Raw genomic sequence first — 26,066 nt, 5'->3', positions numbered from 1 at the left:
GTATTTCCTTTCTTGCACATTTACGGGAGGATATACCATACATGCCTTATGCATGTCCTACTTCTGGGACCCTCACCTATTAGGAGAAGAGGGGTTCCATGACCCCTGTTCACTGATTCGAAGAGCCGGTCAGCGGGTGCTTTTTCCATTAAATCAATTGGGCACGGCACTCTACTGAACTGAGATTGACGGAAACAGCAGAGCGCTGTTTGCTCAGCTCTTTCTACAAATCCCATAGACCTCAATGGAGAGAGCAGCGCACAAGCATCATTGTCAGGCTGAGTCCGCCAGAGCAGGAACAATGCTTTGCTAGTGGCTGTAATAGCGAGGGTTCCTGAGCAGCATCCCTTTAATGTTAGATAACGTCAAATCCAGTACTCTATAAAATGCCTAAACTGATTTGGTGCTACAGAAATTTAGTTTGGCATGAGTTGGGTCCAATAGCAACTAATAGGATCTGTTAACATGTGTCCAAAAAGACCCTTATGACTGTCAATGTTCTTATCAGAATGAAAGTCTATGTACACCTTTGAAATATTTGTATTTATTTTTTTCAATAAAAATGTGTATCAGTGTGTTTTGTGCAACACTTTTTATTAAAAATAATTATTGCTTTTTGAGATACAGCTGCTTTGTATCCTGTATACAGAGCAGCTGTATCTAGCACTGAAACTTGTATCTGTCAGGTCCGCGGGACTGACAAATTCAGTGACAGCGGGTGCTGATTGTCTCTGACACGCAGGATCGAGCTGCTATTCATCACATCTAAGTTCATAAATTAGATGTGATCAATTACAGGAGGATCCTGCGTGACCCGCTTTCATTGAAACCGTTAGGGCTTGTGCACACGACAAAGCCCTGGGCACGTAGCCTGTATGGCAGTGCCCGGAGTCTGCACGGCTCCGTCAGACTACGATGTATCGAGATACTTGGCCCTAGAAACAATGCTCAGTACAAACCTGAGCTGTAATACACCTGTGTGCATAAGCCTTAGTAATGGTAAAGTTAGGAAATTGCATCTTCCGATATCATAACAGTCAGGGATGGAGGAAATTGTCCAACCGCTTAGCTCAACTGCAAGCACTGAAATTCTATATGGTCGCCAACCCTGTAAAGCTATGATCAGTTTTGCATTAGTTCTCTTCTGCCAGGTTTCCGTTACTTTAACGGTCAGAATAGCATAGCACGCTGTGCTATTCTAGCATATGGAAAAGACAAATCAAAACAGATCAGTCATATAAGTAAAGTCATAAAGCCATTGTGAACAGGGCCTTACTAGTCTATCTTTCAGGCAAGCAAAATACTTTTCTACTTACTATAAAGTGCTAACAAAGATAAAAGTATTGCTCTTTGATGTTTGTTTTCTAGAAACCATCATGGAAAAAGTTATAAAATACTTCAAGTCGGGCGCAGAAGCCAAGATGAATGTAGTTTGTGGGATAATTGTCCTAGCAAGCATGATGGTTTACAAGACCTATGAATTCAAGTGCCCATGTGTACCAGGCTTCAACAAACCTTATGCTCTGATGGTCTTGCTGGCACCACCATTTATTTTCTTCTTTGTTGGGATTCTTGTCAGTCAATATTGTGGTTCTTTGACAATAGAATATTCTAGACCTGAAGGAAGCCGAGCGAAAAATAAGAAGGTTTTAAAGTAAGTCTAAATCATATGAACAATTTCCTACTTCCTACTAAGAAAAAGTACTGTCTGCTGCTAGAAACGGAATATGAGTGTATGGGGTTGTAGCATTTGCAATCTGTTTTATGGATATCTGTGAATACGACTTCCACAGTGGTGTATGAGAAAGGGGTGATCATAGCAAATATCAAAATGGGCTCTCCATTATGATGCCAGGTTCTATCACCAACGGATTGGTGTTTGTTTCCCACCTCTACATACTTTTCCATGACCCTTGAGTCAACTCCCCACCCACTAGCTCGCTTGCCAACAATGTAGTTCCTATAGAGCGGGGAATCCTGCACATGTTCCCATCACCCAGTAGCAAAGGGGATAGCTGCACTTTCCAACCACTTTTACGGTTAAGAAATGCCTACAGGGCAGAATTTGCCTCTCCTTCTGTTCCAAGTCTCCACTAATACCACCATTCAGCGTCCTGGCTGAGCAGTTGTTACTCCTAGAGTTTCCACTTCACAATAATGGCCCTTACAGTTGACTGGGACAGATCTGACACGTCAGAAATTTGACAAACGGACTTGGCAAAGAATGACCTATACTACTACCAATGTTTATTTATGGAGATTGCATGACTGTGTGCTTGATTTTATGCACTGATTTGAAACAGATATGGCTTAAAAACCTGAACTGAATAATTAGGAGGAGGGTCCATATACTTTTGGCCACACAGTGTAGCTTCCTCCAAAGATCAAGGTTGCTCATGTGAATGAATTGGCTTGGTGTATGGTTACAATTCCATTTATTTAGCAGAACAATATATGTCCATTATATCTCACATGCAGAGCCACATGTCCTATTACTTTGTTTGTCATTGTTTTCATACCTTTTATTTTTGTGTGTCTTAATCCAGTATCATTGCACAGCTATGTACACACACACACACACACACACACACACACACACACACACAATGCTTCAAAGTTAATGCTCATCAAACTATTATGCTGATCTGTTTGCCAGTTTCTTTTCCCTCATGTGGATGATAAAATGTATCTGGGTACTTGTCCTCAAGTGACTGATGTAGGTATTTGTGTGGGCTTGCTTTGGGTACTCCGATTATGTGCCACACTGAAAAAACGACTCACCTGAGCATACATACTTTATGCAGTCAGAGGCAGAGAGTGTAACCAGACCGCCTTTGTGCCAGCTTATGTCACGGAAAACAATGGCGGTCATCAAATGCAAAATCTCAACTGCTATAATCTCCCAAGATCAGTCACCTAGGGAGGGGGGGGGGGGTCTGATGACATGAATATAAAACTTATGTTTTATTATAAGGGTTCAATCAGAGTTTTTCCACCAGGGTTTTCTAGTGAATCCACAACAAATACATGTCAATTTTGCTGCAGTTTTCTGCGTTGTAAGTTCCCGGCAATTCTGCAACATAATAGGCATGCTGCAGGTGTAAATTCTGCACAGATTTTATTCTGCTACATGTGGATAGGTATTTTAAAAAACAGTCACATGTATTTTATTGTTATTTGTCACCAAAAATCTGAAACAAAATCAGCCACATCTAAACAAGGCCTTAATGCCAGATGTGAACCAATTATCGGGCAAACGAGCGTTCATATGAACACTCATTCCCGATCATTGCTCTGTGCAATCAGAGCAATGATCAGCCTGTGAACGAGTTTGCTCGTTCATGGGCTGATTGTATTGTTTATGCAGCAAGAAATATTATAGTAAAGGCAGAAAAGAACCACGGCACTCGTATTCACAGAGTTTTTATTTATTTTTGCGGAAAAACAAGGCCTTGACAAAGCGTGGGTGCAGGCGAAACGGCCGTAGGCTTGAGCTCCAAATCCATACTGCTTTTACCTGTTTTGCCACAACAATAAATGAAAATTCTACTGAATGGTGTCACGATCTGTGGGTATGTGGACCCACTGGGCCGTACCACCGTAGTGGGATAGCAGCTGGCCAAACAGTGTACCAAGTCAATGTATATATAGTCCAAGCACAAGGGTACCTGTAGTAGTTCAGATAGTAGCAACGGCTAGGCTCAGATGGGACCTTGGCAGCACACACTAGGCGTGGTGTAACACAACAGGCGTGACCGGTGGCATAACACGACTCCAACTTTCTAAGGCACAGGAACAAGGTAGCACGCAATACAAGATACAGGTACCAGGTATGGGAACACTGGGAACAGGAGAACACTAAGGGACCATTTGCAAGACTAACACGGGTAAACACAACAATGCTCAGGCAATGAGTAAAAGGGCAGAGCACCTTTTATAGTCCAGGGTGATCATGGGCTAATTAGAGATACTTTTCATGCGCACGCACTGGCCCTTTAAGGCCGGGCGCAAGCTCATCCTACAGGACCCAGTGAGGCAAGGCGGAAGTGAGTGCTGGCGTCTCCTAGGAAGGAGATCCTGGCCAGCACTCACAGAGTCATGGCCGCGGCCGTCGAGGGTTGAGTAGGAACGACCGTCCGCGGCCATGGCCGTTACAAATGGTAAGTGCCGTGGATCTTTTCTACCTTCACTATTGTACCGAAACTTCTCTCATCATACCACTGAGCACCGCCTGTTGTGGATCTAATGGAATCCATTTAGATTTGTGTGGTTGTTTGATTGCTGAGACTCATAGTGCTCCAAGAGCCAAAGCAGTGCCGATCTTTTTCTATCTTGGACATTTGCAAGAAATATTATGAGTGTCGGCAGCACATCTCCCTGTGTAAACATGGACATGATAGAAATGTATGGGGACGAGCGATCGTAGTAATGATCGCTCGTCCCCATACATAGCTCCTTGTGAAAGGATCAAACAAGTGCCGATCAACTCGCTGTCTCATTGATTGCCGCTCATTTACACGGCCCACGTTGGCCGTGTAAGTGGACCCTATGAGTGTAGTACAAACTTTCAGAAGTTATAGGAGATCAAGGTAACGGATGAATGGAATACTGAAAGGCTTCACTCTTCGTACCTTAAAGCGAGTGTCCATCTTTTAACACTATGTCATTTTAAGCTCTAACATTCTACCTTGATAGGGGTCGGTGCTTTGTTTTTCTTATACAGCGCTTCAAATCACCTGTAAAGTTAAAATTAAATGATACAATTCTGGATGCCTGCAAGTGACACCAAGGGGAGCTAGAGAGCCTAATGCATACAGTTTTACTCTTGAGTTCAATGTGTAAGTTGTATGCTATAGGTGGGGGGGGGGGTTTACATCAGGTTCCCCACCTAATGGGAGAACAGGGATCCACAGACCACATCCTACAATCAGTCAGCCGTTCTCCCAATAGGTGAGGATCCACACTATCAGACACTTATTTCATATTCCGTTAATATCCAATGTATTTGGAGCACTGTATCAGGAAAAACAGAACTCTAACTGCTACAAAGATATATTAATTCTCCTATTTTCTAAATAAATATAATATAATTAACAAATCAGACAAAGATAAAATATAAAATGCTGTTTAAAAGGTGGACATTACTTTAAGATATGCTAATGTAATATATAAAATCTTAACAATATGCCTTTTTTTGAGTTTGTTGAAGAAGGAGCCAGTCCTTGTCAATGTGTTTTTGATCAACACATTAGCTAACATCTTTGTGAGTGGATAGAATGGGAGGACAAGAAATAGTGTCCTGGGACCCAAGTGACTGAGAAAATATAGTGAACCTCACAATAACGGAGTCATACAATTCCATTCAACACAGAGATTGCAAACCACTACGATAGAACTGACTGGTATTTTCTCCTGTTTCAGGCAAATGTTCATAGCAATGTTGAGCAGAGCACTAGCAGCACCCATCTTGTGGATCCTTGTCTGTTTACTAGACGGAAAGCCAGTAGTCTGTGCATTCAGTGAGACACTTGATCCTGACCAGTTTGGGGGATTTGCAGACTTCCCTGAATATGATACATCAGTCCTTCTGGCTAAAGTGCCATGCAAAAACTTTGACCTTCTCCATAAATCCACAACCAGGAAAGCAATATCCAGGTTCCTCAAATTTTTATCACAGGTAAAAAGCACTGGTTGAGGGGAGACGTGTAGTTATATAGTAACAGTACAAAATCATTTTATGCACATGTGGAACATACAGAAAAGAATGTACAACAGAACAGGCTGAGTAAATAGCAATGCCATATCTCAATCTGTCCTAATGGTTTCTTCTGCTGTCCATTTATTATACAGTTTTTTTGCTTCTTATTCCCCCAAAAAATTTTACAAAAATATATAAAAATGTGTATAAAATGTATATACAATACCCAACGGATTAGACAGCAGACTGGAAAATGTACTTTGAGTACCGGAAAATAAGGTTTTATTTTAGATTTAAGTGGCAAAACCAAGCAAATCTGAATATCAACAAAATTGGCTAATTTTAAGTGTATTTTCAAAGTGACCGAACCAACTATAAAAACACATCCTTGTCTAAACATTCCAATCAAAGGTTGATGATCAATATACAACAATCTTCAGAACTTCATTTGGTTACCCATCATTGAAGGGATCGACCATTAACATACATTATGGTATAATGAAAAGTTAGAAAACCTAAATTTATTTTGCTGCTCACCCAGAGACTTTGTAAATGTATACAGTTGCAAGAAAAAGTAAGTGTACGCTTTGAAATTACATGGTGTGGTTGTTATCTAAGTTATATTTATAGACAAACACAATGTAACTAAACTAATAGCACACAAACAGTTGTACTGTCAATGTCTTATATTGAGCACATTGAGTAAACATCTACAGTGCAGGGAGAAAAAGTGAACCCTTGAATTGAACCCCTTTATGCTCCATGATGAAACTACATGTCATGGTACGGGGGGATTGCCTAGACTGGATACATTGTAGCAAAACCTCAGTGGCGAGAAGTATTACATCTTTACAGATTTTTATCACCCATAAGGCTTTCACATTGCATTTTGGGCTGTCTATGTGCCATAAAGTGAAATCTACGAGTTAGCGTAGATTTCCGCTATAAATACAGCCAGCTTCTAGAGTAAATTATAGTAAATCTGTTGAGTCGTGGATGACCCCGTCCCCTCTCACTGAGCTCCACCCACTTAAAAAAGTGCCGTGATCGACAAAAAAAAGAAAAAAGACGAAAATTATTGCGTATATATGGCAAGCGCCATAAATTGCGACTTTTTTAAATTCCCCCTTGTGTTTCAATTCCTCACCATTTTCAAGATATTGGTTTGCTGTTAGTGAATAAGAACACTACTGTAAAGATTCCCAAGTTGCAAACTGGTACAGACCTAGTCCTGCTCTCAGAAGAGAAGTAGATACAACTGTATCCAGTGTAGACAATACTCTAAACTGAACATCCTAGATTGAAGACTGATACATTGTAGCAAACTATCAGTACGATTTGTGAAGCTGCTGGGAAAAAAAAGCGACATGTTACATCTTGACACGATTTCCACGTGCATTCCGAACGAAAACCACATTGGGTGTCCATACGCAGATTAGCCCCATTGAATAGGCTACTCTGCATGCGGCAGAAATACAAGGTTCAGCCTCGGATATCTGCTTTGGATTCTTAGCCAAATCGACATCAGATTTTTTTCACATGAAGGGTAGGAATACACAGGGCGAATACACAGCGTATCTGTCCTGGAAGCCGCAGAAAATTCTGCCTGATAAATTGCTCCAAATTGTGGTGCAGTTTTTCAGGCGTCATGTCCGTTGCAGAAATATTGCACGAATTTAAAAAAAAAGTTTATAATTACCTCCCACGTGTTGCCTTGACAACGCGTCCCTCTGTTCTGAACGCAACCCGACCTCCTGAGATGACGCTGTAGTCCATGTGGCCACTGCAGCCTTCGATAGGTTGCAGCGGTCAAATGGGATGAAACGTCATCCCAGGAGCCTGGGCTGCACTCAGAACAGAGGATCGCGTTAGTATGAGAATGGCCAAGGGTAAGTATAAGTTTTTTTAAAATGAATTTTACATTTAAAAAAAAAATATTCTAACTTGCGATTTTTGCAGCATTTCCACCACAAAAGTTACAACACATGGCTCTTTGTTGCGGGTTTTACCTCCCCATTGAATGTAACTGAAGAGCAGCGATTCCGAAGCATAAATTGAAATGCAGCAGCTTAAAAAACTGCACAGCAGGTGAATTTATGAACGTTTTTTCGGCTGATATTTTTCTGCTGTGCTTGGATGAGATCTGTTCAAATGTCATCCACACGGATGCTGTACTATGCTGCGTATTTTAAAATCTGCACTATATACGCACAGTGTGTTCCTATACAAAAAGTTCTCTGTGTGATCGTGGTCTTATAGTTAACTGTTTTACTACCTTACCTATTGTGTTTGTGAGCTGTGGTCCTTGTTTGTTTTATATTATTGTCAGTAGATGTGACTTTGTCTTCTCCCTTTATAGGGCATTGGCTGTATATCAGTTCTGACACTTATCCTGCTTGGTGCTATTATGCGTTTTGTGATTCCACTTTTCAGCACTCATGAAAATCTGCAAGTGCGCTACTGGAACAAGTACTCCGACATGGAGGAGAAATGTTTTGAGGAGATGTGTACTGATTACAATCGTAAGCTAGCCGAGAGGTGTGTGAAGAATTACTTTGAAGGGACAAGAAAGGACAGAGAAGAGGAAGTATATTATGATAGAAAAAAATTCAATGATGCTCCAGTGGAGACACTGGTATATGTCGACCAATGGTACAAATGCCGCCCTCCAATACTTGGTGCAGATTTTCCAGATCATCAAAGCTAAATATATCTAAAGAAACATATTTTCCAAGGAGCAGAGTGATACAGGGGTCCAAAAACATATTGAATTATTAGACGGCGAGTTGTCTTTTTGCCAAACTTCTACCCACTACAAGAAGATTCAGTCATCTTAGATCTAAGCTGCTGCAAAGTGGCTTTAGCTGCCCCTGTGCCCACAAATGTGACATGGATGGTACAATGTAGTGACAACTGAGTTTCCTTGACTAACAACAAAGTGGCTCTGCCCGGCTAAGGAGTCTTTCTTACTGTTTCTTTATTGTTTGTGCTATTTATATTAATTGTCTAACGGGTTGTGTGTATAATGTAAAACCTGATCTAAATAAACAAAATATATACAAACATGTCACAATATATTCTTTTTAATCAAATTGTTTCAAATTGATTTTGTATTCTCATGTGTCTGTTCTGTAAAAGAGACAACTCCCTTTCAAGAGAACAGTCAATAATATATTCATGAAGGCAAACATTTGACTAGCCCATTTACCTACACAAGCCTGACAACCTCTACATCACACTCTACGAGAACATTCAATCAAGCTTTATCCTGTAGACCGATCTACTGCGGGACGATACATCTTCAAATCTAGACAATAATCACACCTATAAAATACTTTTAAAAGCAGGGTTAGGGTTAAAGCTACGAGTTTACAGAGTTCTTACACGTACTTTGGAATAGAGAACAAATCAGAACAACCATGGATCGGTTTAAGATGATATTTCAGTACTTCCAGTCAAACTCAGAATCGGTTATGAACGGGATTTGCGGACTTCTAGCTCTGGCCAGTGTTAAAATCTACAATTCACTAGATTTTAATTGCCCGTGCCTTCCCAGATACAACATGATATATGGCATGGGGATTATGTTTGTGCCTCCAATTGCCCTTTTTCTTTGTGGTCTTATAGTGAACAGACAATCGGTTATCATGATAGAAGAGTGGAGGAGACCCACAGGCAGAAGAAAGAAAGACCTGGCGATTGTGAAGTAAGTGTTCATGTCAAGTCGTGTGAAGAATGTTCGTTAGATATAGTAAAACTACATAGCATTAAATAAGTAAGAAAAGCCCATAAGGGTTAATTGTTTATGTTGTGTTTTAATAGTAAAACTAATTGAGTTTGACAAATGATAGACCTGTAATCAATATAAATAATGGAAAATATTTCTACTTCTGGAGTAATACTGAATCCTTTGCACAAAATGCTATACATGACCATAGACCTAAATATTGCCAACCCCGACCCAGTCAAATCTTCTGAATGTTTTATTAGATGTGACTAGTTGTGGACCTTATAATCTGGAGGCCAAAGCTGCATCTATCCACAGTTAAAAAAAAATTGTGTAGTCCTATTACTGCTCAATTCATTTTTTAACCAATTCACCAGATTTCATCCATTATTTTACCATAAATGCACCAGATCCCTACTATGTGATGATCAGGCCCAAGGGCCAAAATCCGTGTGTGCACTGGTTAGCCAATACGGACTCATTTTCTGTGATGCCTTCTAGAGTGAGATATGAGGGGAGGCGATTTTTTTCAAAACTGGTGCAAAGGAATACATGAGCAGTCCATTTATTCATTTGGTTGTTATGGGAAATTGCTCTACTTGTTATTTCGTTAATCTCCTATTGACTTTAGAGAGTTTCCATCAATTTGGAGTTAAATTGTATTCATATTTTTCCCAGGTAGAATTGCTCAAACTGTCCTTTCTTTTCTGCACACCCTACCTAAGAACAATCAGTATTCTCTGGGAATGTTGTAAATTGTTACATCAATACCTTTCATAGCAACAATATCAACGACTTTGTAAGCAATGCACATCTGGTCTAATAGCTATCTAAAAACTCCTAACCTTCCCAACCTTATTATTATGAGGGAACCCCTGAAAATATTTATCAGAGAACCCATACTCTCATTATCTCGAAGACATGTAAAGAATTCTATAGTTGCCCAGAACTTTAATTTGGCTGAGATATGGCAAATGCTTTTTCAAGCATCTTTGAGTAGGAGGAAATCTGTTTATCTTTCCTACTGTAAAAGTTACAGGTCTTGCTGTTGCTTTGTTCTGTGGAACCCCTGATCAGGGCCCAAGGGACCCTGTTTGGGAAACAATGCTTTAGGCTCTGCGGATCTTGATTTACAGTGTAGATAATAATATGCACTACCTCTGTAGTAGTATAGTCATGTACTGAAACTTATATTTCATTGTTAATATCATATAAATATGTAAAATAGACATGACATTTTTGTCTACAGCCAATAACGTGTATGCTCAGCAGAGCTATCATGGTTAACTTTAGGGACTCCTACTTCAGGCACCAATGGAGCTTGTTCAACCTCCAACTAAAAGGCAGATTTTGCTATATGCCCTAGCAGCAGTATGATTTAATAGGACAACCAGCATTGTTTCATGTTGCCCTGAATGAGGCTGTTCAATAAAAGGGTATTACCAGATGCTTCTCCACTTGACCGTGGGGGCTGAATCATGGCAAATTATTGCAGGTGAAAGCTGTTTCAGGTCATGTCATAAAAGTGTTGCGGAATGTTTCATGTGTAAATATGTATATTAATTTAACTTTGTACTTTCAGATATATGTGTACTTCAGTCTTCACACGTGCCATGGTTGCTCCAGTGGTCTGGATTCTGACTACACTCTTGGATGGAAAATGTTTTGTCTGTGCATTTAGCGGCTCTGTGGATCCAGACAAATTCCCAGGCTTTGCAAATAACACTTCCCCAGAAATGCAATTCCTGCTCTATAAGGTGCCCTGTAAGGATGACGTCATGATCAGGAATAACACTTCAAGAAAAGCGGTTTCAAGATATTTAAAATGCTGGTCACAGGTAAATCATCCTTAGTCCAGTGAAAACAGCGATTTTGCACTGCATAGTGCTATGTAATGGTTTGTTATGTAACAAGCTTATTCGTGATGAGCCTTTTCATAAAATATATTGCTTTACATGGTACCCCTTACAAATGTTTGCGAGAACGGGAGTCCTGAACACCAAGATCCTCCTCACTGCATCCCCTGCAGTGAGGAGCTTAAATGGAGCGGCATTCGAGCATGCGCTCGCTGCTCCATTCAATATCTTTGAGAATGATGGAAACAGCCGTCCGCTGTATCTACTATTCCCATACACTTTGAATGGAGCGGCAGCGCACATGCTGGACCGCCGCTCCATTCTTCAATGTCCTCCTCATTGCAGTCAAGCAGTGAGGAGGATATGGGGGAGCAGGACCCCCATTCTCACAAATCGGTGGAGGTCCCAGTGGTGGGGGCCCTAGTAATCAGAAAATTATCATAGGGGGGCCCTATGAATCGGTGATAATTTTTTATTTTAGGACAACCCCTTTAAAGGGGTTTTCTGAAAATAGAACATTGATGTTCAATAGGTGGGGGCCCTCTGGGACAACAACTTGTCCGTATGTGCGGTTGTATCTGGTACTGCAGCTCAGCTCCATTCTGAAGAGTGGTGGGGGTCCAATAGTTTGGAACACCACTAATCAATCATTGGTGGACTTTTTTTTTTCTTTTTTTTTTTTAAGGATAGGCTATCAATGTTCACTCCATAAAATCCCTTAAATATTTTCATTTATTCTGTTCCCATATCACACTTAATGCTTCACAGTTTATTTTATTATACCTTCTATCTAGGCTTTAGGATGGAGTATCCTGTTGTGCCTTATTATCTTGGCATTCCTTGCTCGAACTCTCAAGCCCTGCTTTGATCAAACATCTTTTCTACAAACTCGCTACTGGAGTAACTACGTTGACATTGAGCAGAAGATCTTTGATGAGACTTGCTGTGAACATGCAAGGGACTTTGCCCACAAATGCATTCTCCATTTCTTCCAAAGTATGCACAAGGAGATGAAGGTTGCACAAATGATAAAGAAGGCAGAAGAGGAGGAAGACCACTTGCATGGAATCACTGAGCATGAGCAAGTAAACAAACTCCTGAAGTCTTGGTATCAAAGCAAACCCCCACTTTCTATAAATCTCCCAACTCATCGACAACATGTGAAAGGAAAAAGCAATGGCTGCTTCTTGGACAATAATGGCAAACAAACAGATGTATAAAGTGAATGCTAATCTAGAAACACATAAAATATTTACCCCAGAAATTGGCTTCAAAACTATTCACCCATTTAGGGTAGGCCCACCTTTGAATAAACTTTTACAGTTTATATATAGTAAAAAGTTGAAAATCTTCCGCTGATCTTGGGTTACAGCCTTTATTACAGTTCAGAGCTGCACTCAGTTCTGCTGGCCATCGTACGATAGGCTTTTACTCCTTAAAGGGAGCCTGTCACTATATTTTAGGACACTAAACCACCAACATGTTGTTATACTCTGAAGTTTTTATAATGCGATAGAGGAATAATTTCCTCTCTAATTATATTGCTGAACAGTGCCTGGTGTAATAAGATACTTTAAGAATGCAAATCACCAGCAAACTCTGTGCAGATATTGAGCCAGCAAAGAATGATGTTATATTTTAGCTCTGAAGCCAGCAGAATGGTGAATAGAGCCCCCTAGATTATAATATAGGCTGTAATTATACAATATAAGTAAAGCAAAGAAAGTCAAACTTTTTACGTAGATTGGGTAAACTGTAGACAGTATTTCCTCATCACTCAGCTACAGTTTTCATTTTCAGTGTCTTTACAGTTCAATAAACTCACGACTGATGACGCTGCAGATCATGATGATTTCAATTTTTATATGAACTCCCAGAGTAACTGTTGATGCAGAAATCATAATAAGTATTTCTATAGTAGGCATCTATGCCAGTAAAAATAATAAAAATGTGTAATTCTAAAAACATAGTATAGTACATACAGCAGCAAAGAGATCTTGTACAATTACTTGCATCACTGATGTCACTCTATTCAACCAACTTATTTTACCAGCAGCAACATAAAAACTCAAAGCAGACTCTGTAGATTTGTTCGTTTCAGTTCACATTTCTAAATCGCCAACCCATACTGCTGCATTATACTTCTAGGACAATCCGAGAAAGAATCTTATGTTTGTGTAACTTTTTTTAAACAATAACTTATTTTTCTTGTCTTTAAAAGCGAATCTGTCAGAATGTAACCCCGCCCCAAACTACTGTAATGGCAGTATAGATGAAAAGCTGCGGATTCCAAAAATGTAATTCTTGTATTTGTACTCACCGACATTCCTCTGCAATAATACTGCAAACTATCGGCTTGCTTTATGCTAATATAGTATAATCCGCGCTCACTCTTTCCCGCTTGTTGAATATTCAGTTTATTCCAGTTGGTCCGCCTCACACACCGATAAGATTATCAAGTCTTCAATCAATTAAACAGGACGGGCAGGGATTGACTTGGGCTATTTGTATACCTAGGACTCCCTAGTACAGCAAAATAATACAGAGAACTCCTAAGAACACAGACCAATTGCAGGATTACAGCAGGGAATGCTAGGGATAATTATATATTCTGAATCAGCATCTTTACACCTATCCAGGTGTTACATTAGTTGTAGGGGGGGGTTAACATGGTGGCAGATTATCTTTAGGGACATTTTCCAACCTTTGCTAAACCTTTTAATATTGAAAAAACATGAGGAAAGAGGGAGGGAGGAGGGAACCTCCACCTCACCAGCTTTGCGTCCTGCACTCAGATCTCGCCCCGATCTCCGCGACGGCACACGGCAGACAACATGGAAGAAAATAGAAGTAAGATCAAGCGACGTACGGTGGGTAAAAGGAAATCCTGGATCCACTTTATTGAGCAGTCAGAAATGACATGTAAAACACGGGAGGGAGAACGCAATGTAGGTGGTCTTCCAAAGGCAAGTAACAGAAGCCTACGCGTTTTGAATACAAACAGTATTCTTAATCATGGCTGATATCGGTCATGATTAAGAATACTGTTTGTATTCGAAACGCGCAGGCTTCTATTACTTGCCTTTTGAGGACCACCTACACTGCGTTCTCCCTCCCGTGTTTTACATGTCATTTCTGACTGCTCAATAAAGTGGAAACCAGGATTTCCATTTACTCACCGTACGTCGCTGGATCTTACGTCTATTCTCTTCCAAACCTTTTAATATAGCTTGAAAACATTTGTAATGGAACGCTGTCTGGGGAATTATAATGACCTTTCCATTGCCCAGGCCAAATATTTAGTTTGCTGCCCTAGCCTTGTGTCTAAATACCATCCCCCCGGCTATGCTCTAAGCACAGGCACCACCACTAGGAGGTAAGCCTCAGGTAAAAAACTGAAAATTATAATTATGTTAGTATAGTGCTGATTAAGCAATGGTGATTCAAAGTATTTTGATAGAAACAGATTAAAAAATACAATAGTCATATAAATACATTGCCCTTATCAGGTGCGGATGCAGGATTGGATTCTTAGTGGGAGAGGTAGCGGCACGAATAGCTACAACAGAAGACACCCCCAACTGGTACACCCAGCTGTCAATTTATTTATACATTTCTAACAGGAAAAAGGGCTCCTGAATAGTTTTTTCATGGGAAATACAATTATTTACTAAAACAGACCCCTTGAGGAAAGGTGATAGGTCTTCTTTTAGCATATTGCTTGTTTCACATTGCTTGGTTTACTGAACTGCAGAAACTATTTTAGCACTTTCAGAAGAAAATGTAGGAATGTCTAAAGTGACACAATTCTTACACATACAAGATGTATTTGCAGGCTGTCATTCCGGTTTAGACTAATAAATGTCACATTCCCCACAAATGTAAAGCCGGCCCCACGTTAATTACTACCTGTAATTTTAAATCAGAAGTAAAAGAATAACAAAAAAAACAGAAATGGTTATATCTGATAGGTAAGACTCCCATTACGATTTAAGCCCACATTGGAAGTATAAGTCGGGAGGACTCCCGATGGATACCTGACAATTGGCTGCAATGTATCCTACTGTACAGACAAACAGTGGGATATGTCCCCCATAGGTTCACATTGGGAAAAAAAAAGAAAATTCATACCCCGTATACATTTTTTTTACAAGGTTAGGCCCTAACGTAATGTTCTGAACACTTTTCACAGCCTTCAAGTCCTAGCCAAACACAATCTTCAAACCCCCAACAACTGAACCACTATACTACAGATTTTTACGCCTCATGCACACTTCCATCACCGTTTTCACGGCCGTTTTTCACGGATCCGTGTGTCCGTGATTGGATCAGTGTGGTTCCCGTGTGTACTCCATGTACACTTCCGTGTGCCGCGCATGGTAATCACTGTCCAGCGGTAGTCACTGTTCAGGGTGCTGAAAGAGTTTAGTGCTGGATAGAGAGAAGGGGCTGCACTGATCGGCAGTAACTCTTTCAGTACCCTGGACAGTGACTACCGCTTGACAGTGAGTACTATGCGAGACGCTTACAATATAGATTTCTAATTTTTCCTACAAAAACCCCGAACTCAGAAAAAAATAAGTTTATACTTACCAGAACTCCCTGCTTCTTCCTCCAGTCCGGCCTCCTGGGATGACGTTTCATCCCATGTGACTGCTGCAGCCAATTACAGGCTGCAGCATTCACATGGACTGCCGCGTCATCCAGGGAGGTCGGAAGAGGGACGCGTCACCAAGACAACGGCCGTATGAACTGCTTTTTCTTTCTATCGCTGCGGTTGCTCTGCCCAAAAGGGCTGCCCCTTCTCTCTATCCAGCACTGATAGAGAGAAGGGGCTGCCGATTAGTGCAGTGCAATATCTCTTCTGTACTTCTGCCCGCCCGGCCGTTGCTAGGCAACGGCTCCATCACACATGGATAGCACACGGATGCCTTCCGTGTGCCTTCAGTTTTTTTGACAGACCCATTGACCTTTATGGGCCCCACAGTCACGGAATCTCGGTCCAAAGTAGGACATGCTCTACTTTTGTCGGAACGGAACAACGGGACCGTCAAAAAAACTAAAGTGTGCATGGCCCCATTGAAATGAATGGATCAGGGTGCTAGCCGTCAAAAAAACGGCTAGCACTCTGAAGGAAAAAACAGAAGTGGGCATGGGGCCTAAACCTATTTACCACTGCATGGCCCAATAAATTGCTGATTAGAGTTACTCCCTTCTCGAGTCTTTAAAAGTTCTGCTGACATCATCCAGGACGGGGCTTAAGAGCATACAGTAATGAAAAATAGAGCGCACTTAATGGAACCCACTTGCTACATGCAGGAAATTAAAAGTTGATCACAGGCTATGCTGCCTGTCTGATGTACCAGGGCCCACCATCCTGCTATACACAACCTGTCCCATTTTAAGTGTGTACTATAATAATAATAACAATAATAATAATAATCATCTTTATTTATATAGCACCAACATATTACGCAGCACTTTACAATTTAGAGGGAACATGAAACAAATAATATCAGACATTACATAGTGACAAAGTTAATTTACAATTCAAACCTGGGGAGTGAGGACCCTGCTCGCAAGAGCTTACAATCTATGAGGAAATAAGGGAGACACAAAGTGTAACAGTGTTTGTTCTGTACAATGGTCCGGCCATTTTTATACACATGCGGTGGTAACATAAAGCTGCATGAGCCGGTCACCAGCCAGTATCCGTGTATGACGGACATGAAGAGAAGGAGTGTGAGGGAATCTTATTCTGATGACTAATCTAAAAGGAGGGCCATGGAAAGGAGTCAGATTAGGGATTGTTATAGGCCTGTCTAAATAGATGTGTTTTCAGAGCACGTTTAAAACTGTGGATATTTGGAATTAATCTGATTGTCTGGGGTAGCGCATTCCAGAGGACGGGTGCAGAATGAGAGAAATCTTGGAGACGGGAGTGGGAGGTTCGGATTATGGAGGATTTTAATCTAAGGTCGTTGGCAGAACGTAGAGTCCGAGTAGGGTGGTAGACAGAGATGAGGGAGGAGATGTAAGGAGGTGCAGCGCTGTGGAGAGCTTTGTGGGTGAGAGTAATAAGTTTGAATTTTATTCGGAAGGGGATGGGCAACCAGTGCAGTGACTGGCACAGATTAGAGGCGTTGGTGTAGTGGTTGGTCATAAACATGAGCCTGGCTGCTGCATTGAGGATAGATTGGAGAGGGGAGAGTTTGGTGAGGGGAAGACCGATTAGTAATGAGTTACAGTAGTCAAGACGAGAGTGAATCAGAGCAACAATGAGAGTTTTGGCGGTTTCCTCCGTAAGAAAAGAGCGGATTCTGGAGATGTTTTTGAGGTGAAAATGACAGGAGCGTGAAAGTGTTTGTATGTGAGGAGTAAAGGAAAGATCGGAGTCAAAAATAACCCTGAGACAGCGGGCGTGCTGCTTAGGAGTTATGATAGTGCCACACTGTACTGTACTGTTATAGCGACACACAGGACATTACAGAAATAAGGATTTATAGTTTATTTGTGCCCTAACCCTAATAAGTGAATTAACCCCCTCCAATTATTATATAATTTCAGAACTTGATCTTCTGCTCCTACCATGGGCCAGTCAGTCCCTTTTGCCCATCCTACCATGTCAATGTGATGACCAAGCAGAGAAGAGGTTATTTTAAAACTAGCAATGTCTCTTTCTATCCAGAGCCTAAATGTATACACTTTCCTACGCCCATGCTCAACCTGGCGCTGTCCCCCTTCCCTCTTCCCTTCTGTAGCTTTGATCCCTCCCCTCTTCTCTTCCCTCTGCATAGAGCCATTGGAGGTACAAGTCAGGAGAATCTCCTGACATATACCTCTGATGGAAAGGTTGCAACATATCCCACTGTATAGGCATACAGTGGGATATGTCAACTTTTGTAAAACAATAAAAATACTGCAAAGGCCTTTTTCTCATTTAATAGTAGTGTATTAAGGTAATTTATACACTAACATATGGAGCCAAATATAGGGTTTAATGTGTAAATCCCGAGTTGTTTTAGATTTAGCAGATTCTGAGTTCTTCTAAGAAGTGTTTGTACAATGCTATATGCACACATGTAACAGGAAACTAGAATTTACATAGATTATAGGTAAAGAAACAGATTAAGCATTGCATTTGGTTGGCTCTAGTTGACTACGCTATTCATTTAGTCAAAACAACGGAATCTTTACACAACGTTGACAAACGTAAACCATTGGTACCGGCTCCGTCACCATTGAAATCAATGGTGATGGAAACGGAAACCTATGGTTTCCGTTTGTGTCTGTCAGGGCTCTGTTCCGACGGAAAGCTCAGACAGAACAGAGCCCTAGGCATCCCCATACCCTTTTCCCTTCCCACCAATTCCCCCTCGCATACACAAAAGTTATTCTTATAACTAACGCAGCCACCACGTACATGTGCCCTGGCCCCATTCATTTTGACGTCGGCTGGTCACCTAGCAACATTGTGACGTGGCTGAAGCCAACATCGGGCAGGCGCAGCCTCCAAGTGACAGCCTGTTGCCTAACAATTGGGCAAACAGAACTGATTCACCGGAAGGAGTTTCAGCACCACAAAGCTGACCTCCCCAGCTGCTCCACTACCATTACCACCGAGCGAAATGTCCTAACTGTCCACAAAGAAAGGGGATTCCCCCCCAAAGCGCGTTGTACCTCGAGACCCTCCCTCTTTTTTATATACATTTTATTATGATCTATTGTTTTAGACAAATTATATTTTTCCCCAAAAACGTGTTGGACTCGTGGAAATATTGCGCCTGGATGGTGTTGCTTTTTAACAGTAGATCCCACCTGGTTCCCATTGTTTTTATCTACCTGCATTTACTCCCCAGCGAGGTTGGCACCTGACACTCTAGGGATTACGGCACCAGCAGCATCCTTTCTAACCATCTGGCTCCGCAATAGTGTTGTGCCTATCCATGCACAACCCCTAAAGGTGACATATCCGCTTTGAGGGTGAAAATTGTGAACACAGGAAAACTTGGGGAAGCTGTAATGTCGGGGTAGGGAGACAGACAGGTGAGCCCTAATCTACCTGCCACTCAGTCCCTGCCTACTTGCACGGCCCGTCCTAGGCGACGGCGTACAACTGGGCGACGGTCCCTACGCTCAATATGTGCACAACAGACAAACAGAAAAGGGTACACAGCAGCTAAGGGAAATGGGGCAGTTGCCCACGGCAACACCGTGAGCAACAGGAGTAGTGAACGAGCCGAGTCAAACCAGGAGTGTACAAGGTACCAAACGCAGTGCAGGAGCGCTGTCAGTAAAGCCAGGGTCAAAATGAAGCAAGGTCAATAGTAATAGCAGGAGCAGCAGAGCCAGGAAACAATCACAGGCAAAGACAAGCAGGAAATCAAGGTATAAATAGACCGAGGGCGGGAGCTAGAACCGTCTGGCCAGGCTGTGATAGGTTCTCCCACTCCTCAGCCTCCCAGCCTGAGTGGTAGCAGATCGAGTCACTCTATGGGTATGTGCACACGATAGCTTCCTTTTACGTCTGAAAAGACAGACTGTTTTCAGGAGAAAACAGCTCCGTCGTTTCAGACGTAAATGCTCCTCCTCGCATTTTGCGAGGCGTCATTGACGCCCGTAATCTTGAGCTGTTCTTCATTGGCTTCAATGAAAAACGGCTCAAATTACATTTCAAAGAAGTGTCCTGCACTTCTTTGATGAGGCAGTCATTTTACGCGTCGTCGTTTGACAGGCTGGGTTCACACAACCTATTTTCAGGCGTAAACGAGGCGTATTATGCCTCGATTTACGCCTGAAAATACGGCTACAATACGTCGGCAAACATCTGCCCATTCATTTGAATGGGTTTGCCGACGTACTGTGCCAACGACCAGTAATTTATATTGCAGGACACTTCTTTGAAACGTAATTTGAGCCGTTTTTCATTGAAGTCAATGAAGAACAGCTCAAGATTACGGGCGTCAAAGACGCCTCGTAAAATGCGAGGAGGAGCTTTTACGTCTGAAACGACGGAGCTATTTTCTCCTGAAAACAGTCTGTCTTTTCAGAAGTAAAAGCCACTTATTTTGTGCACATACCCACAGCTGTCAAACGACGATGCGTAAATTACTGGTCGTCGGCACAGTACGTCGGCAAACCCATTCAAATGAATGGGCAGATGTTTTGCCGACATACTGTAGCCGTATTTTCAGGCGTAAATCGAGGCATAATACGACTCGTTTACGCCTCAAAATAGGTCGTGTGAACGCAGCCTATCAGACCTAGGAGCAGATGCAGACTGATTAACCACGGGCGTCGACACAGAAGCTGTGTCTGGCAGATCCTTTACAGAAGCCAACTCCAGTATTCTGTATAGTAGTGGGTGGCTCCACAGAGGCACTTGTTAAGTCAAGTCTCCCGAGACATGTTCAACGCACTTCAAGCTCGGGTGAAATCCATTGGGGTCGATGTTTACCACCTCAATTGATAGTGGGACAAACTACAGTGCCAAAAAACAACATACACCAATAGTTTCTTAAAGAAAATACTTTTTCCTAAGAAGGGTCTGATTTGTCCTCACCATCCTGTTAGGTATTTGTACACTGTATGATAGCAGTCCATACTGGGGAGGAGCGCCAACAGAAGGTACCGCACAGAATAGAACAACTGGACAGAACATGAAAAATCACGAGATGGGTCAAAAAACCTATTAGGTATGTTCACGCATAAAGTTGTATTTCAGTTTGCAATGATTTACCCAAACAGTCAGATTGGGAAGGTTGTTTATTTTTCACTCTGTTGGGATCCGTTCACATAGTTAGTTAAGAAAAAATAGCCATTCACTTTATGCATAAGGAGAGAGTGTGACATGTTCTAAAAAAGAAAATGGTCAAATTACCTAATGGCAAGCGCTGTACGGACATACAATGTAGAAAGGAGTTTCTAAATGGTCAAATAACGCACACTGCAGATGAACTGGCAACAATATATTAACGGTATTTTGCTTTGACACTTACATTTGAGTGAAATATTTAAAGGTTACCTTTGAAACCCTTTTTTTTTTCAGTGTTTTTGAGGCTACTTTCTCTGACCCACAGGATCCACCTGAAACCAATCACATCTAAGTTATGAACTTAGATGTGATCGGTAACAGCTTGATCCTGCGGACCTGCTGTCACTGAATCAGTCAGTCCCGCTGACCTGACAGATACAGGTTTCAGCGCAAGATACAGCTGTTCTGTATACAGGATACAAAGCAGCTGTATCTCAAAAAAATAAAAATAATTTTTAATAAAATGTAATTAGAAAGTTGTACTAAACACTCCGATAGGCAAAGGTGTACATTTGATTTATTTGTAATGATCTATGTCCTAAATTAGGTAAAACCGAATGTGACATGAAAGACATGCCCTCTTTTTTGTGACAGCTTTAAATATTGGTACGTTTCATTCAAACCCTTCTTTAGGATCTGCATTTGAGAATTAACAATGTGACGACAGTCAATACATGCTCATGAATAGTCCTGCAGGAAATCTTTACAATAATGTCAATGGAGCGTGATCAAGCACACATGACCATCTCTCCACTGAGAATGAGGCCCTTGCTTTCTCTGGATCATGAGGGTCCGTCCCTGATAAAGCTTGATGGAGTTTCGAACTTGTATGTCATAAAAAGTGTTTGCGGGAAAACCGGTTTGCCCTGGTCTACACAACTGGGTTTCATACAGGTATGAACATGGCTACTAAACCCTATTTATGAACTGTACTCATTCTACGTCACTGATGTGGTTTACATTTAGTTTATCATAAAAAGTGATTATTGAAATGGATCATAATCAACTGAATATTTCCTGGTAATTACAGTTCTCTGGATCTGATAAGCACAACACCATGATATTTCACCAAGGAAAGGAGTTTGTGAAACACAGCAATGTTTTTTTTTATGCCAAGAATGCTGCCATATGCAAAGGTTCAGATATTTAAGCAACTTTGGTTCCAAACTAGACATTATGCAAAAATCAGATTTTCCTTGTGGCCTTCTCTCCTATGGAGATTTCACATGAGCAAGAACATTTGCATGATCTGTTTGCATCCTCTGTACAGCATGACATGTTGTCCAGCACTGAAATAAATGCAAAACATACCCACTGCTATCAATTCAGGGGTCAGATAGGACCAACAAATTATGTTTTAAAGGGCTTATTTATGTTCTAAGAGTCCTGTATCAATAATAATTATAGAATACCTAACCTTTCAGATGACTTTTCAGGAATGAGGAATAACACTATTTCTGGCAATTATAGGACTTGTATTTTGCATTTTTTTTAGCAGTTTTCCCCTCTGCAGCAAGTGGGTGGAGAATAACCTCTATCATGTTTGCCATACATTGTATGCATAGAGAAGAGAACATCCTGCTCCACTATCTCTTTGTAGTACACCCTCAGACACAGCAGCAACATGGAAGACACCATACAGATTTAACACTTACTAGAAGACTTCTATGGGCAGCTACAACCTGATCCTTCAGTGAGCTGATAGTCCGTCTCGTCTTGAGGGACAGAATTTAGCAGTAAATTCAGAGTGAGTGAACAGTTGGGGGGGGGGGGCGGGCGAGCCTGATAAGTGAAGAAGCATTTTACTAAAATAGGATTTATTAAAAAGTTTTATATTGTATTATTGATTTATGCAAAGTTTGTTGAAAAGTTAGTGACCATTTCAAGTAGAATATTTTTTTTCAAGATTCCCGTCAATGACTATTAAAGTGCTGTTATATCCAGAATTTTCCTTTTACCAAGTGACCATTTCCTGCTATAGCGGACCTTTTATCGAGCAGTAGTGACCTAGACATACACAGCCTTCTAATAAAAAAACACATACAAAAAGCATGCTTACATTGTTGCTAGTACCTAAAGTATTATGAACCTACTTAAGCACTTCGTAAACAGACTATTTTATCCTTTAACTTTTCCCATGTTTTTAAAAAAACAAACAAAAAAGACACTAATTGAGCCTAGTGGAAAATCAATACTCTTAAAGTCAACCCCTTGGGCATATGCCCGTCATAGAGAGTCCATAAGCTCGGATCATTACCAATTCTTCAACAAGAAGTCTCAGGAGCTTTATGGAGTATCAGAACTCCCTTACCTTTACTCAAATGTTCCACTGCCGTAAAGCTCTGACACACATTTTAAGTACATTGCATTGAATAGAATGGCCCTTTTCAAGGAATATTCGGTCAAAGTTTCCAGTAACAGATCTCTGAGCGGAACGAAGGAGGGTCAGAGCTCACAACTTTACTGATGTCATCTTCTCACAGGTCTCTAAAAAATGTCGAAAGCTCACTTTTCAGTCAGTTTATACTGCTCAATTAGGGTATGTTCACACGCTTAACAAAAACACGGCTGAAAATACAGAGCTGTTTTCAAGGAAAAACAGCCTCTGATTTTCAGACGTTTTTTAAGCATCATGCAGTTTTTTACGCCTGTTTTTGGAGCTGTTTTTTATTGAGTCAATGAAAAACGGCTCCAAAAACGGCTCAAGAAGTGACATGCACTTTTTTTCACGAGGCGTTTTTTTACGCGGCCGTTTTTAAAAACGACCGAGTAAAAAAACGCCCCGTGGGTACGGAATGCCATTTTTCCCATTGAAATCAATGGGCAGATGTTTGGAGGCGTTCAGCCCCTGCATTTTTAGGCGTTTCTCGGGGCGTTTACGGCCCAAAAAACGCCTGAAAATAGCCCATGTGAACATACCCTTAAGACTGCTATAGTAAAGTGTGTGAGACTATAGGGTTAAAAAAAAATTATACATATCTGTCCTGGTCATGTAATGGACACACAGGTGAACAGCGCGTTACAGTTCGAGTACAATTGCCTTGTAACAAGCAAAGCACCTGTGTGGTCACATGATCAGGAGAGATTTGAATCCCTAGGAAGTAAACAATGAAGGTTTCCATTGAAATACAGCAAGACAATATCTTGAAAACGTGAGGAATTGATACATAAAGGGTAGTGGAAAATGTTATAACTTTTCATTGTACGATGAATAAGCTTTATTTGCCGAAACTGTAATATCATTTTAAAACAAGAAACATACCCACTAGAAGAAATATATAAAAATGTTCTTTAGTGTACATTAACCAGTTAGTGGCACCAATACGCCTTTTCACAGCGGTCGCTAATGAGTCTTAGGGTAGGCCGTCGCATTTTCACGGAGGCCTAGTCTAAGTCCTGCTCGGGTGTCCCTTGCAGGCTGGAGTGGATGCTCGGCTGCCTCATGACAGCCGGGCTCCTGCTCCAACTGTAGCGATCAAATTTTCCTTCAATCGCTACCATTTAACCCCTTAGATGCCAGTCAATAGCGACCGCTGCATGAAACTGATTTACAGAGGGCTCCCTCTATCACTCATCGGCAGCCCGCAAATGCGATGACCGTTTAACCCCTTAAATGCTGCAATCACGATCGCAACATCTAAGGCGTTAGATTCGACAGCTCCTCGCCCCCTGCAATGTGATTGGGGAGTGCCGATGGTTGGCATCTCCACATCTCTTTCTTCATCTCCTGTTAAGCCCTGCCACTTAACAGGAGTCTGTAAAAATGACGATATACTGCAATACTAATGTATTTTACAGTGTATTTTACAAGTGGTCTAACGATCTCTGGTTCAAGTCCCCTAGAGGGACTAATCAAATATGTAAAAAAAAAATTGCATCGCCGAACCCTTAAAAGTCTGAACTATTACAATATATCATCATTTAACCCGCACCGTGAACGCAGTAAAAAATAAAAAATTAACGCCAGAATCGCAGTTTTTTGGTTACTTCATATTCCACAAAAATGTAAATAAAAAGTAATCCAAAAGTCTCATGTGGCCCAAAATGGTACCAATAGAAACAGCTCGCCCAGCAAAAATAATTCCTCATATCACTCAATCGACGGAGAAATAAAACAGTTACGGCTCTAAGAATGTGGTGACAAAACAGAAATTTTATTTTTAACAGTTTCTGTCACATTCTTATAAAAGTAGTAAAACATAAAAAAAAAAAAGCTATATAAAATTTGGTATCTCCGTAATCAAATTGACCAGTAGAATAAAGTTAACATGCCATCTTTACCGTACAGTGAAAGCCATAAAAACGAAACCCCTCAAAAGATTTTTTTTTCCAGTTTCCCAATACATTATATGGTACAATAAATGGTCTACAGTCTTGGAGCCATTGGTGCGGACACACAAAACTGACCTTACATGACAGTGGAGCAGGGAACAAAGCCGCAATAATGCTCATGTTTGCTGTTAATGGGCACAGCCCACAGAAAATCTTCAAACACAGTAATTGTAAACACTATAAGCTTTTATGTGGGGAGATTTTAGATTTCAATTAAATGATCCATTGTTGTACACAATACATCTCAATGTTTCTCATTGATATACCCATCAACATGTCAGCAACCAAATCACTAAAAAAGATGCCCAGGTAAACTCCAGTAATGTATGTTGTCTCTGGTTTCACTATTCGAATATAAGAGATTCAAAGACATGTATTAAATTAGATACAGTGCCTTGCGAAAGTATTCACCCCTTGATGTTTTTCCTGTTTTCTTGCATTACAACCTGAAATTAAAATGGATTTTGGGGGGGTTTGTACCATTTGATTTACACAACATGCCTACCACTTTAAATGTTCATAATTTAAAGACAAAAAAAATGGAGATCTTTAATGTGCAGAAGTATTCACACCCTGAAAGCCAACTCATTGTGGAGCCACCTTTTGCTGCAATTACTGATTTAAGTCTCCTGAAATATG

General features: G+C 41.0%; 2 protein-coding genes across 3 annotated transcripts; both read left to right on the top strand.

Annotated features, from left to right (window-relative positions):
* The first annotated feature begins 1,376 nt into the window (after positions 1–1,376).
* On the top strand, positions 1,377–8,704 carry LOC142663666 (calcium homeostasis modulator protein 3-like). 2 transcript variants are annotated; one of them, XM_075842418.1, is made up of 3 exons: positions 1,377–1,654; positions 5,422–5,677; positions 8,058–8,704. In XM_075842418.1, exons 1-3 carry the CDS (start codon positions 1,377–1,379, stop codon positions 8,403–8,405), a joined length of 882 nt encoding a protein of 293 aa, XP_075698533.1. In that variant the 3' UTR covers positions 8,406–8,704. The 2 variants fall into 2 exon arrangements, 1 of the variants encoding a protein (XP_075698533.1); XR_012851130.1 differs by lacking the exons at positions 1,377–1,654; positions 5,422–5,677 and adding an exon at positions 7,501–7,587 and having other exon boundaries at positions 8,058–8,132.
* Positions 8,705–9,117: 413 nt separating this feature from the next.
* Positions 9,118–12,501, top strand: CALHM3 (calcium homeostasis modulator 3). Its single transcript, XM_075842417.1, has 3 exons — positions 9,118–9,404; positions 11,008–11,263; positions 12,076–12,501. Exons 1-3 carry the CDS (start codon positions 9,118–9,120, stop codon positions 12,499–12,501), a joined length of 969 nt encoding a protein of 322 aa, XP_075698532.1.
* Positions 12,502–26,066: the final 13,565 nt, after the last annotated feature.

Source organism: Rhinoderma darwinii, chromosome 11, assembly GCF_050947455.1.
Source record: "Rhinoderma darwinii isolate aRhiDar2 chromosome 11, aRhiDar2.hap1, whole genome shotgun sequence".
Taxonomy (NCBI): domain Eukaryota; kingdom Metazoa; phylum Chordata; class Amphibia; order Anura; family Rhinodermatidae; genus Rhinoderma; species Rhinoderma darwinii.
This window is presented reverse-complemented; position numbering and strand designations above follow the sequence as displayed.